The sequence below is a fragment of the Macaca nemestrina genome, chromosome 15 (assembly GCF_043159975.1).
Source record: "Macaca nemestrina isolate mMacNem1 chromosome 15, mMacNem.hap1, whole genome shotgun sequence".
Taxonomy (NCBI): domain Eukaryota; kingdom Metazoa; phylum Chordata; class Mammalia; order Primates; family Cercopithecidae; genus Macaca; species Macaca nemestrina.
In genome coordinates, this window is record NC_092139.1 from 5,934,527 (window position 1) to 5,948,363 (window position 13,837).

The following is a 13,837-nucleotide window of genomic DNA, read 5'->3' on the forward strand; positions in this document are numbered from 1 at the left end:
TAACAGAAACATGGAAACAGTCTATTGGTGGATAGTGTTGAGCAAGAAGAAAAAGGCTTCTTTAAAAAGAACTCTTTAAATGTTTTAGAATTTTAATCATATTATTGATTTCTATCTATCTTTCTCTCTCTCTCTCTCTCTCTCTTTTATTTCTTAAGATTCCCTGTAATGAGATTAAATAGTCCAGGCAATACAAACAGAAAGGATAAGCACATAAACAAACATTTTTCAAGCAACAGATGAATCTGCATGTCACAAATTAGCAGCCATATCAAAAGACAGCCATTTGATCTACATTTTCAGTGGTAGGGATGTATGGATGGATGTCTTGTTTTATATGTTGGGACTAGAAAGTTAGTAAAAAGTCTTGTCCTACCTGTGAGTAAGTCCTCATCCTTCCTCCTCTCCCTGTCCCTAATCAATAATTCAGGTCCAGAGGAGGTACGTCACCTCTGCAAAAGGAAGCCTGGTCAAAAACTGTAGCCTGCTTTGACAAACTGCAGTGGTACAGTTTCAGCTAGCAGCTAACACTGGCTATTGTATTTCAGGCTTATGCTAGACATGGCTCATGGTTTACCAGCCCATCTTCTGGACTATGTGCATCCAAAGGTGTTTGGCCACCAGCACCCAAGAACAAAGCCAGGACAAGGTGCAAGGTGACCCTACCAAATATTCCTTTTGTTAAAGTTAATTTTTACTCCTGGTGACAAAATAAGGGGAGACAAAGGAAACTTCTAATGTTCTTAAGACTGGTCCCAAACATGGACAGTTTGCTGCAGGATTGATGGCTGCACAATCTATGGTATAAGTCTCCAGTCCTGATGTAAGTGGACTGTGTCTCCTCCACCCCCACCCCCAGGAAGAATAGAAGACTCAAATCATGGCAAAGCATTCCTTAGTGGAGATCTGCTAGGAAAGCTTCATTTCACAAAGGAGGCAACTGAAGCCCTGCATGTAAGGCACATTACCAATTTGACAAGTAAGGGTCAGGTGCACACTGTCACTTGGGTCTCCTGTCTGTACCTATTTGTGTCCTCCCACCCCAAATTTATAGGTTTGCTTCCCAGGATATATACAGAAAGGGGATGACCTCCAATTCTTTTGCTTACAACCAGTTTTCCATGGTAAATAATGTGGGTAAATTTTAAACACTAATCTGAGCTGTGCTTGGAATATTGAAATGGGTCTGTTATGGCAAAATCAGATGTCTGCAGGGAAACCAGTGCATTGTCATTTAATGTGTGGTAGCTTTAGTGTAGCTGAGACATTTGAAATTTAAAACAACTACCATATTATATGTTTTTGGGTAAATGATAATGTTATGATCTACCTGGATGGGCATACACAAAATGATCCTCACATCTAAAATTGTGATTTGTGAGAGCCACATCACAGTAGCATAGTTACATGCCAATAATGCCATTAATAAAAAACCGTCACAAGTTCTAACATATTTAACAAATGTAGCACAGTCTTAAAAACTGTGATCTTGAAATCCCTTGAAAGGTCTTAGAGAATAAAATGTAAAAATTAAGCTTGTGAAGTTCGTTTGAAAGTTTTCATTTAAACCACATATTCAGACCATTGCTAATTGCTGATTTGATTAAATGTGGCAAAAATAGTTAATGCCCCAGATTTGAAGTTAAGAAGTCTTGGGGGGCTGGGGGAGTGGGGAACTGGAAATGGCCACGGAAAGACCGGGAAATACAGGAGAGGGTCTTGCTGTGGGTTGCGGAGGGGGATCCTGGAGAGGGGAGGGCACCAAGAGGTGGGGAAATGTGAGCAGAGGAGGGGGAAGGTAGAAGGCCACCAGAATACCCTCCTGATGAGAATATCATGATTTTTAACTTCTGTAATCAAAAGACCTTTATATATTTTTTGTATCCAGAGCCAATTTGCAGAAGACCTTACCTTTGACAAGCCTCTTTGCCCCCAGCTAAAGCTGCTTGAAAAAATTCACATGCAAACATTTACGTGTTTCACAAGTCATATTCACGGTTTTGCCATACTTTGTCCACACACTTCAAATACACTCAGCGCATTTTTTGAAAATTTTTATTTTAGTTGCATTTCAAACACAAAGGTGACATTCCACTCCCAACACATACCCCCATCTTTTTAAACCAAGCCCCTCCTACTGTACTCTTTGTAAAAATAATTGGCTTACCTCAGGCTCTTCGCTAGGAAAAAAAATTATTTCATATTTTTTAAACACAGCCACGCCCACCCCCTTGGAACCAGCCCCCACGTGGTTTGGGATTCAGACTTGCCTACAGCAGGTTGTTTCCCCTCTCCCCCATCCCCCGACCAGGCGAGCTGAGTGTGTGCAGAATACTGAACACTGATGTGTGCAGCCCCGGGCGCCCCAGATACCTGTGTGTCTGGTTTTTCAACTGTAAAGGCGGGAGGGTTTGGCGAACGAATGAGAAGTGAGGAAACGCTTAGCGCAAAAGGAAAAAGAGAGAAAAGACATACAGGAACAAGGTTACCGAGGCCGGCAAAAAGCGATCCCCCGCTCCCCCAGGCCAGGGGCCCCGCTTATTTCCCGGGAGGCCCCGCCACCTTCCCCGCGCGTACTCCGCACCGCTCACCGCAGAGCGCCCGGGCGCAGGTACCACCAGAGTGTGCGAACACTGAAAGTTTTTTGCCCGCGCCATGGCGCAAACCACAAGACAGCCCGTTCCCAAGTACAAGTACACAGTCGCCGGGTAATTTGGGGGTGCCGGGATAGGAACGGGAGACACTTGAGCGTATCATGCACAGGCGAACACAGAATATGGACACCAACACACACCAACGACAAGCTGTCTGAGTCCAAGCAGCCGTGCCAGGCGAGGCGGGGGCGCGCCTTTCCCAAAGACCCTAGCCCACCATGGACCCCACCAGCCTAGCCAGGGGAGCCCCGGGGCCCTCCCCGGCAGTTCCTGGCTCACCTGAAAGCCCCTGCCTGTCCAGCTTACGGTTGCTGGCGCTGGCCTGTCCAGCCGGAAACGACCCTCAGTGTCGCTCGGCATCACTTTTCTCCCTGGAGGGCATATACTTCGGCCACCCGAATCCACCCAAGATCCCCTCCCGCTCCCAGGGCATAGTTAGGGTCCCTCCCTGGAACTTTCTAGCAAGCTCTTCCCGCCTTTGGCTGGATCCCCTCCTCCCACTGTCGAGCCCCGAGCCCCAGCAGGCAGCCCTGCCACCCCCTACCCAGTTCCCCGGCGGCCCTGCTGCCCGCAGGCAGAGTCCGCCGCATTACCTAGAAGCAGCAGGCGGTGCGTACACATGTAGCCCATCTTTTCGTCCTGGAGTTGTTTGTCGATGAGCTTGCTGCGTTTCTTCTCTGCGCGCTTCTGGGCCCGCTTCTCCAGGGCTTCTTTGCGCATCTGTCTGCGCTTCTCCACCAGGGGTACCTTCTTGACCTTGGAGGAGTGCGAGGCTTTGGGCTGGGGACTCTCAGATCGACCGAAGCAGCCCCCGAAGGCTTGCATGAGGAAGTTGCGGAGTAAGTTGCGCTGGGGCTTTCGGCGGCGGCGATTTCGCCGATGCTGAAACCAGCGGATGCATCCGAAGGTCCCATCGTCGGACTCGTCTCCGCTGGAGTCATCGTCGCTGCTGGCCGCCCCTTCATCGTAGTACCCGCGGCGGCCGCAGCTGCGCTCGGACTTGCCCCGCCAGGCAGACGCGCGAGCAGGCCGCGGAGTAGGCGGATCGGCAGCCTGGATCTCGGGGCTGGGGGGTCTAAGGTGATGGAGCTTGCGTCTGGCCCCGGAGGCAGGGGCTGCCGAGGCCGCCCGGGCGGCTTGGGCTGCCCGGGTGGCAGAAGCGGCTGGGGCAGTGGGAGCCCCGGCGTCAGGCGCAGCTGGGGCGACATGGGCTGCCCGGGTCTCAGCAGCCGCAGGGGCCGCGGGAACCTCAGGGGCTGCCCCGGCATCTGGATCGGCTGGGGCGTCAGGGGCTGCCCCGGCATCTGGAACCGCTGGGGCGTCAGGGGCCGCCCCGGAGTCGGGATCGGCCGGGGCGTCAGGGGCCGCCCCGGAGTCGGGATCGGCCGGGGCGTCAGGGGCCGCCCCGGAGTCGGGATCGGCCGGGGCGTCAGGGGCCGCCCCGGAGTCGGGATCGGCCGGGGCGGCAGGGGCTGCCCCGGAGTCGGTATCTTCTGGGGCTGCCCCGGAGTCGGGATCCGCTGGGGCTGCACGGGCTGCCCCGGTGGCGGTATCCGTTGAAGCTGCCCCGGCGGCAGGGGATCCGTACCCCGGAGAGGGGACTTTTCCTCCCTCCGCGGCATCAGCGGCTGTGCTTCCTTCCATCTCTGCTGCTTCCTCCTCAACTGGGGGTCTCTCTGCTCGCTCTCTCTTATCTGGGGCTCCGGAGACCTCGATGGGCGGGCCGTCAAGCGCGATTGGGGGGCTGTCCATGTTGACGGGAGCGTCGTCGACCCCAGCGGGGGCGCTGCCAATCTCGAGCGGGGGTCCGGAGATCTCCATCGGGGGGCCGCTGCCCGTGAAGTTAGGAGGAGGTCTGACAGCCTCTCGGGATGGGCTGCCGATGGCGCCTGGGACCCAGAGGGGAGGCGCGTTCGCGGCGGGAGTGAGGCGGACCGCACTCGAGGCCGCGACTGCCGCGAACTGGCCACCGCGGTCAACTTGTGCGATAACTCGGGAAAGCCCCGGGGGTGGGCTGTCGTCCCCAGATCCTTCTCCATCAAGCTCAAATGGCATAGTCTCCTCAGGGGGAGGGCTGTAGCCTCCTCTGGAGCCAGTCTTTGGAGGCCTGAGGGCTTGGGGCTCCTCGGGAGGAGCTCCGGGGACCCCTGCAGCACCTGGGCCTCCTGGAGCAAGGTCTGGGACCTGTAAGAGAGGTTGACTGCAGCCTGTCTTGGCAGGCTGGTCAAACTCAAAGGGCATAGCTTCTTCTGGTGGAGGGCTGTATCCTCCCAGGCCTGGTCTGGCACCACTGAAGGCTCCAGGTTCCATGAATGCTGGGCCGAAGGCCTCAAGGACTGCATGGGCCCCACCGGGGGATCCAGGCTGCTCCATTGTAGGCCAGAAGCCTCCCAAGCTGGGCTGTTCGACCTCGAAGGGCATTGCTTCCTCAGGAGGTGGGCTGTAGCTTCCATGGGCTCCAGCTTCCCTGAATGCCGGGTTGAGGACCTGAAAGTTGGGCCTGGAGACCTCTGGGGGTCCACAGGCCTCGCTGTCATTCTTGATGGGGATGGGCTCGTTGTGAGGCGGTTCGGTCTCCATCTCTTCGGCTGGGCTAGGCCCAGCACCGGGGGCAGCTGCCCCTGGGGCCTCCAAAGATGGTTGATCGGGCTGTTCCCCGATTTCAGGGGGGATATCGCGTTGTCCTGACATATTATTGCCGTGGAGGCAGTTGCGCACGCCCATAACAGGGTGGCGGCCTCTCAAAATAAGTTTGGGGCTCCGTAAGACGGAGCACCCAACCGAACTAGGGTGAAAAAATTATTATTATTATTTTTAAATCAAAGTACCAGCTGGAAAGTTCACCAGCCTCACTTTCCAACCCTTGTGAGGTTGGGGGGCTTCAAGGCTTGGAACCCTAGACTGAGGCTGAAGCAACTCAATTGTTGCTGGTGGAGTCTTGGCTCCTTTCTGGCCACTTTTTATCCCCTCAGTATGCCCCCCAGCCCCTCTTCCTTGGTCTGTCCTTATGCCCTCCTCTCTCTTTCTTTCTCCTCCAGGCCAGTCCCGCCTGCTTGGATCTGACGAGCGTGCCGATTCGGTCCGAAAATCGCCAGTAGCGCTCTCTCGCTGCCACCAGAGGACGCCGGTTCCAGTGCCGAGCTGGCTCCAGCTCCAGAATCCTGCTCCTCGCGCCGCGGCCCGGGACTTTGGGTAAGGGGGCTGACGAGCGCAGGCCTCGCAGGGACGTTTTAGCTCCTTCCACTCCTCTCCCTGACTGATTTGGAATCTTTCTCCTCGCTTCTCCCCTGGCCAGAGAAAGCTCTCCTGCGTTGCGGGACACGTGACGCAAGACGTGGGCCTCGGGACGCTGGAGTACAGGAGCTGAAACCCTCCCTCCCCAACCCAACCGACTCCTCGGGGGAGGGGGGACTGAAGAAGGGTTTCATCACCCCAGGATACCCCTGAAACACTGAGTCATAGCCCCCAGCCTCCAGGCAGCTCCGGATCTCAAGCCCCTAGTCCAGAGCGCAAGGCTTTTGGTGCCTGAGAAGGGGCACAGGCATGCGTGGGGATGCGACAGGTGGTCGTGAGCCCACCAGAGAAGCAGAGAGAGACGAGGGAGAGGGGATGCCGAGTATGCGAGCACACAATTTGTTTTTTAAATGCCTTGGGTGTACTTTTTACTGCTTTTGTTTGTTGCTTGCTGAGGTTGGCTCCGGTAAAGCACTTTAACAGCCCCCACCCTCATCACACTCTAGGGGTCTCCGCAGTGGCCCACGCAGCGCAAGCAGGGTGCTCCCTTGTTTATGTGGATGGTGACGCAGGGGAATAAGAAGGTCTCGGGTGCGTACCACCAAGAGCAAAGCCCCCTAGGCAGTAGCTGCGGTGGCACCGATGGAGGGGTGGGGGGCGTGCTGCGCAGAGGGGGACCCCACAAAGCGGCCGCAGAGTTTCGCAGGTCCTGCGGTTCTAGGGAAGGGTTAAAGGGGATTTTGGTTGGCGTTTATGGCCGGTTTAGGGTGATTTCGAGAGTGGACAACGCTGTGGGCACTGAACCCACAGATAAACACCATGCCGCGCGGCAACCGCAGCTGAGGTGCGCTGCTCGCTGCTTCGGGTGCCGGCCGCAGCACCGGTCAGTCTGCTCCTTTAGCCCCACTACAGCCTGTCTCCAGCACCCTTCCAGCCCCTCTCCTCTCGCTATGGGTATCTTAGGGTAGTCGCTTTAGTTTTCCACTGCTAGAGCCTACTGAGGCGGCACTGAGCCCGCCAACCGGCCACAAACCCGGCGGTTGCCCGCGCAGCTGCGCTCCCGCTACCATGCTGCGGTGGGCTCAGAGCTAGCCAAAGGTAAATACCCAAACCACCTGGTGACCTTGGTGTGTGCACATGCTATGCTCTGGTCTGGGGTCTGCAGAGGGATTTGAGCCCGGGAGAAAAGCTGCTGTTAGGGGGTCACGTAAAACCCGGCAGGTGCGCATCAGGTCGGTCTCACCAGTAAGACAGATTGGTGAACCACGTCTAGGCACAGAGCAGCTGGGCAGGAGGCAGGGGGTCACCTGACCTGCAGAGTCCTGCGGGAGGAGAGGCTGGATGAGCGTTACACAGGGCGGGCTGCAGCAAGCAGGGCGCACAGCACGGGCTGCTGTATGGGAGCTGCAGGCGGGCGAACCACTGCACGGTGCGATACCGTCTAGTCTAACGCATCCCTCTTAGAGCCAGGGTACCACAGGCACCGCGCATCCTCCCCCCCCCCACCCTGCATCCACCATCCACGTGGCCACGCAGCATGGAAAGAGGCGAACACAGTAGGACCCCGGTAAACGTTTGGGATCCCCCAAAGATATGTCGCTTTAGCTCTATGGGTCTACACACTTCCAGCTGTCAACACTGAACTTTGATTCCAACTTTGGCCAACTAACTCCACACAAAACGGCTTAGCCACTTGGGCATCCACTGAACCGCCGCCCAACTGGGTCCCAGCACCAACTCACTCCCCTACGACCCCAGTGCCGGGTCAGCCATTGGGCTGGGGTCATGCCAATCATGGCTGCCTGGCGAATGAGCAGGGGGCGTCAGACCGGAAACCGGATATGGGTGGGAGGTCCAATAGGGGGCGCCGCGTTGGAACGCCCGAAGAGGTTGTGCTGCTGGGGTGGTTGGAAGTCGTTGGGGGGCGGGTGTATGGCGGCTAGGCCTGGAAGACCACGAGGACCGCTAGCGCTGTGGGGTCACCCTTCCTCATGCCACAGGTTGCCGAGCCTCGGGGGAGAGGTGGGGTCCCAGGGGCCAACCCTTGGGTGCGTTGATGGCGGCAGGCTAACCTAGCCAACGGGGTGCCGCTGCCGGGAGAGGCACGGAGCAAGAAGATTTCCAGGGCTGGGAGGTAGAGGGCCAGGACTACAAGGAGAGGGCTTACTGCGAGCAGCAGCCCAGGATGGCTAAGGAGTTGAGGCCCCAGGGATGCTGAGCCTGCACAAGTGGAAGGTCAGTAGACATTGGGGTTGAAGCCCCAGGGAGAATGCGATGGGTGCTCCGAAGGGGTGGTTTGCTCTCGTCAGGCCTCGCGCTCACCCCCAAAGCACCATTTGTCGAGGAACGGGTTCAGGGTCTCTGTTCGACACCCTCATGGGTCTGTGGGACCCCTTTGTTCATTCTTTCTGGTATCATGATTCTTTGCCAGGGGAGCACATGCATGGAGGTGATTAAAAAAAAAAGGTTAGGCAAATACCAATTCCTCATCCTAGGGAGTAGAGCAGCATAAAAATGAAAGAAAAGACTTCCACTTGGGGGGACCTTGAAAGTCTTGGTGGAGAAAATGGCTTTTTATATGGCCTCCAAGGAAGGATAGACGCCTTGGCTATGAATAGAAGGTAGTAGTGGGGGATGGGAGACGGTTTGCCCACCACGAACAAAGGAAATAATGGTAAGAAACATGGGGCGTGGCTGGGTAAACACAACTGGCCACCTTGGCTGGCTCTTCAGGAGCAGGGGGAGAAAAGTCAGGAGAAATTAGATAGAATCTCTCTGAGGATGGCATGGAGTATGAGAGCAAGCACTTTAAGGCTATTTTGGCAGGAAACAGAAAGGATATTGAAAGTTTTTTGTTCTGCAAGTGAGGATTTGAGCCTACTTTTAGGAAAGGCAGAAGCAGCATGGAGGATGATCCTGATGGAGAGAGAACAAAGGAAAGGGGTTATGCACAAAGGAGATGTTTAAAGGAGAGACCTAGCACGGTGAAGGAAGCAGGAATGCTGAAGGATAACACTCAAGAGGGGTCCCAAAGGATCCTCCTGGAGCACCTCTTATTGCTAGAAAGACACAAAAAATGGAGGAGCCGAAGTGTGTCACCCAGATGGATGAAACACTGGGAGTTGGACAGGGAAGTCAGTGGGAGGGACTGGCAAGGTGGCAGTGCTGATTTGGTTTTAGACATAGCAGAGTTAAAGGAACTTTGAGCAGTTGGGATAGAGATTTTTGCAGGGAAATCTGAAATTTAGGGAGGGAAGGTCTGAAATTTAGAAAAAGATAAAGATCACACATTCAAATTGGCGATCGTCCTTACAAAGATGAATTCATGGAGTCAGAAAATTCTTTAGGGGAGAAATATATTTGGTAACAGAATCTTGAACAATTGGTGCAGTGGACAGGAAAAAGGGATACAGTCCAGGAGTGAGCAGGGAGGACTCAGAAGGGAGAGATGGGAGCACACCAGAGGAAGGGGTTTCAGAACCACTCAGCACATTTTATCTAGACTTGGTGTTTTAGCCTCTGCACTAGTGGTATTCGGGGCCAGGCAATTCTTTGTTGTGGTGACTGCCCTGTTCATTGTAGGATGTTGAGCAGCATCCCTAGCCTCTACCCACTAGATGCCAGTAGCATCCCCTTAGTTTTAACAACCAAAAATGTCTCCAGACTTTGCCAAATGTCCTCTGGGGGGCAAAATCTCCCCCAGTTGAAAATCACCACTATAAGCTGAGAAAGGACCCTTAGATTTGAATAGGAATTGCCTTAATCTAAAGGTAAATTAAGACTAGGAAGGATAAATCCCAGTATTTAACCCTGATATTCCCCCATTTTCCCACTCTTGTTATTTCTCTGTAGTGACTGGCTACCAGTCTCTGAAAAACCTAAGTCCTTTAGGTGAGTGGAGCTAGGAGTTGAAACATCAGTAGTGGGGTCAGGGACCCCAGAAATGTGGCCAAATATTCGAGGAGTTGACCCACCTGTGGCACCTGAAAGGCCACAGGGACCTGAGGAATCTGGTATAGTAAGAGCTGGGGGTGATCAGCTAGTGGGTTTACTGGGTCCACCTTGATTGGCCTGATTGGTTGGCTTGTCTGGTGATCCTCCTGAGGGCTGATAATTTTGCTAACTCAAGAGAGAAACAAGACCTTGATCTGGATGGAGATGGCCAGTGCTGGATGTTAGTGGGCAGCGTCATCTGGGGCCTAACCTTGCCAGGGACGTTTTTAGGATCTGCCATTATAATTGTATAATAGCAAAGTACCTTAAACATAGCTTTCCAATGCTGGATGGATTGCCATCGTGGGAAAAGATGAATATGTGATAGGACTGAGGAAGGAAAGTCTATTAATGTGTTCATGCAGCTAAGGAAGAGGAAGTCAGGAGAGGCTGGTGCCTGAAAAAAAGGCCGAGTTGGGATGGATAGAAGCTGTGTGCCAGGGTCCTGACCCCTGTCCTGAGGGGCTGTGTGCTGGAGTGCAGGGCTGCAGTGAGATGATGTGTCAAGTAAGGGACGACAGTATTGGCTGTCAAAACCCAGGGATGGGTTACTTGAAAATTGTGTATACTTGGCTACTTAAAAATAATAGCCTCTGCACTTGATGTACTAAGAAAGGGATGGGAAAAATTTCTCATGCTTCCATTAAACTCTGCATTTCTGAGGAAAGCCAAATGGCCCAGGTGCCACAGGTGGCAAATAGTGGCTTTTGGAAAATATGGAACCCCAATGGAAAGAATGTATGTATTTCTTTACCGTTGACTCTCTGAACAGCACCATTACAGCCCCATTCCTTGGTAGCCCCACATGATGCCCTGGGCTTCCCAAACTTAGTCTCTCACCTCTCTCTCTCATCTCTCACTATTGACGCTTTCATGGCACATGTATTCAACAAGTGATTGTGTTTCTACTTACATTCTGGGATTCTTACTCATTACCAAAAGCACAAGGCATATCTCAAGTTTTGGTAGCTACCTGTCAGCTTTCTGGGTTTATCCCTGTAGGCAACAAAGATAAAGCAAAGCAGAGAGAGGGAGGGGAGGTGAGGGAAAGGGAAGGGAACAGAAACCATGAACAACAGTATTTTTTTTTGGTAGTCATTTTCCTTTTGGTCTGTGGCTTTGCAGGGAGGTGGGTGGTGAAGTTTGCAGAAGTGCCTTCTCTATAGCCCATTCATGTCATTAGTTGTGAGTGGGTTTCTTTCAATTGAGAAAAAAGTAAAAGCAGAAAGAGAAGGTAGAAAAGAATTTAGGCAACTATGACATTTCTCAGCCTCCCAGTGACAAATGTTTTCTGAGTGCTGACTGAGTAGTAATAGACTTTGAAGCTGTACAATTAATTACTTTTCAATCAAGACTTGCTGCTGCCATCCTTTTCCCTTCAGCCTCTTCTCTGCCCACCTTGGCCGGTGGAGGCAGCAGCATACAGCTGTCTGCAGAGGGGTCTGTGTGGCCAGGCTGTTTGAAGCAAATGCCAGCTAAAGGAAAAAGGCCTCAAATGGATGAGGCAAGATACCAGGTTAGAGGCAGATGCAAGGCTGATATTAGAGGTGGTAGAAATAGTCTTTATGAAAATACTTGATATGCTCAGATTAAAAAGCCTGCATCGTGAATTCAGACCCCTTCACTCAGCTAATTAGCTGTAGCTCAGCAACCTTCTCAAAAGGTGCACCAAATTCTGTTTCAGCCAAGGCATGCCACTGTCCTCTGACCACCTGTGCTTGAACAGTGGGTCCGGACATTTTCTCTGTAGTTGCCTGAGCTGGGCTGTGGATTCCTTCTCCAGACTAGCTGATGATGCAGCAAAGAATTTCAGGGGAGAAGAGGCCATTCCAAAAAAGATGAACAGCACCATAGGAAAGAAACTAAGAGAGAGGCAAAAGTAGGGGTTGGAGGGGGAAGAGGGAATCCCGGAAGATAAATTTGGCTTTAGTGGAAGCTCTGCTTAAAATTTCTGCAATTCATGGTGGAAGTTCCAGCCACCCTGGGGGCTTCTGGGCATCATTGTTTAAGGGGAATGGTATATTTCACCTTCTCGAACAACCTCAATTACCCAGAGCAAATTTTCCTAATGAAATCTAGTTGAGACAGCGACATAAGCCAGGACACTCAGAAACCAGCTCTCACATGGGGTTGGGGGGAGAAGAAACCTGGTCTTCTGCTGGCTGCCAGTCTTTGGCCTGTGCCCCTTGGACCCCTCAAGTTTGAGAGTGGGGACCTTGAAGACCAACCTTGCTGTGAACCAAAACCCAAGGCTCTAGACGGCTAGATTTCTAGGTGTTAAATCTTTCTCTTTGAGCGTAGCAATTGAAGTACTTGTGTAAAAACTCCACACCTGTGAAACTGGAATTTTTGGACCAGGTCTGTAAGAAATTCTCAGGGGGAGGCCGGGCCTGGTGGCTCACGCCTGTAATCCTAGCACTTTGGGAGGCGGAGACGGGCGGATCACGAGGTCGGGAGATCGAGACCATCCTGGCTAACACGGTGAAACCCGTCTCTACTAAAAATACAAAAAACTAGCCCAGCGTGGTGGCGGGCGCCTGTAGCTCCAGCTACTTGGGAGGCTGAGGCAGGAGAATGGCGTGAACCCAGGAGGCAGAGCTTGCCGTGAGCCGAGATCGCGCCACTGCACTCCAGCCTGGGCGACAGAGAGACTGTCTCAAAAAAAAAAAGAAAAAGAAACTCTCAGGGGGACAGTGGTGTTAACGGTGTCGAATCTGTGAGCCTCATTAGTAGCCCTCCAATGCCATATTTGGCTTTTAAAAATGCCCTTCCTAATGCTGAGCTAAAGTCTGTCGCTTGGTACACCTTGTTCTAACCCCCTCAGCCACCAGATACTTGAAGCTGTCCTCAACCTTTCTCTCTTCAAGACTCTCTTTATTCCTTCAAGCAACTTTATAACCCCCAAATTTCCTGGCTTTGTGACCCGCTTCCCCATTTCTAAATCTTTTCTGCTCCTTCCCAGCGGTTCTCTTGTCTGCCCACATCTTCCTTTTTTCTGTGATCCCTCAAATTCTTTTCCTTTTGTCTTCCTTAAATCTCTCCCCACTTTACTGCCACCACCTACCCTCTGTCCATGCAGCCTGGGTTTACGTTGGCCTTTCTCACAGTCATGTGCCCTGCTAATTTGTAACATACCTACCCTAAAATAAATCCACAAAATAAACACCCAGGCTATGCCCAATGGGAGCTGGGAAGGCAGCCTCCCCATTTCTACCCGGGAATAGTTGCAGGCAGAGTCCTGCCTCTGCTGGCTGAGCATGGTCAACAGGTGATGGTGGCCCCGCATTGCAGGCTCTTGGCCTTGGAAGAACTAAGCCACTAGGCTGCTTATTCTGGCTTCTCTGCCCTGTGAATTAATGGCCACTAGTGCTTGGACCAGAGTAGCTATTGGAGGCCTTTGGAAAAACTCATGAGATTTTTAAACAAGGGAAAAAAAACAAATACCAGTAAAAAATTTACTTCCCCCCCATGTACGGCCTTTTGATATATAAGAAAGAAATTATAAAACAAAAATGGGTGCTAAATCACTTAATTTGACAGAATCAGATTTTTGTTGTTGTTGTTGTTTGTTTTTGAAATATTTGCTTTGTTTATCTCGTGCATCTGTGATGGAGGCAAAATTGGTTTTGGGGTATGCAGTGTGCAAAAAGTCTTAGTTGTGACAGGGTCCTGCAGTACATAAACAGATAATGGGGTATAGCTATATGTCCGTGGTATAAAAATATCATGGGGAGGGGCAAATAAGAAGTACATGTCTGAAGAAGCTAAGAGGGGAGTGATCATGAAAAAAACAAAGGTTGAGAAAACCGTAGCTTCTATGCCATTTTTTTTTCAGGTCTAGCTTAACCAGAACACTTAAAACTGTTACCAAAAATCTTTCAACAACACTTGTGGTCACTTAACCAATGTTCCCATCAGTCTACCGTGTCCCACAGTGGTTAGCCTCTCCAAGCCGC

At 52.2% G+C, this 13,837-nt stretch overlaps 3 protein-coding genes and 1 long non-coding RNA gene across 9 annotated transcripts in view; 1 reads left to right on the forward strand and 3 right to left on the reverse strand.

Moving 5' to 3' along the window:
- Positions 1-13,837, reverse strand: part of LOC105470579 (guanine nucleotide-binding protein G(s) subunit alpha) — a 70,754-nt gene that overhangs the window by 52,612 nt on the left and 4,305 nt on the right. The window lies entirely within an intron of this gene.
- LOC139355292 (neuroendocrine secretory protein 55) overlaps positions 1-13,837 on the reverse strand; it is a 60,848-nt gene that overhangs the window by 42,058 nt on the left and 4,953 nt on the right. The gene's annotated exons all lie outside the window — the stretch shown is intronic.
- LOC139358418 (protein ALEX) lies at positions 2,940-5,281 on the reverse strand. Its single transcript, XM_071079104.1, has 2 exons — positions 3,248-5,281; positions 2,940-3,025 (listed from the first exon to the last, which is right to left on the reverse strand). Exon 1 carries the CDS (start codon positions 5,189-5,191, stop codon positions 3,248-3,250), a length of 1,944 nt encoding a protein of 647 aa, XP_070935205.1. The 5' UTR covers positions 5,192-5,281; the 3' UTR covers positions 2,940-3,025.
- The window catches only part of LOC105470575 (uncharacterized), a 33,808-nt gene continuing 27,732 nt past the window's right edge, over positions 7,762-13,837 (forward strand). For 3 of the 4 annotated variants that reach the window (XR_011613205.1, XR_011613204.1, XR_011613206.1), the window contains exon 1: positions 7,762-8,123. This is a non-coding gene — a long non-coding RNA (uncharacterized lncRNA). The remainder of the gene's footprint in view (positions 8,124-13,837) is intronic. The other variant, XR_011613203.1, reaches the window with a different exon arrangement.

Coding starts and splice junctions, on each gene's coding strand:
- LOC139358418 (XM_071079104.1), bottom strand. CDS start 5,191: ATGACAGCGAGGCCTGTGGACCCCCAGAGGTCTCCAGGCCCAACTTTC.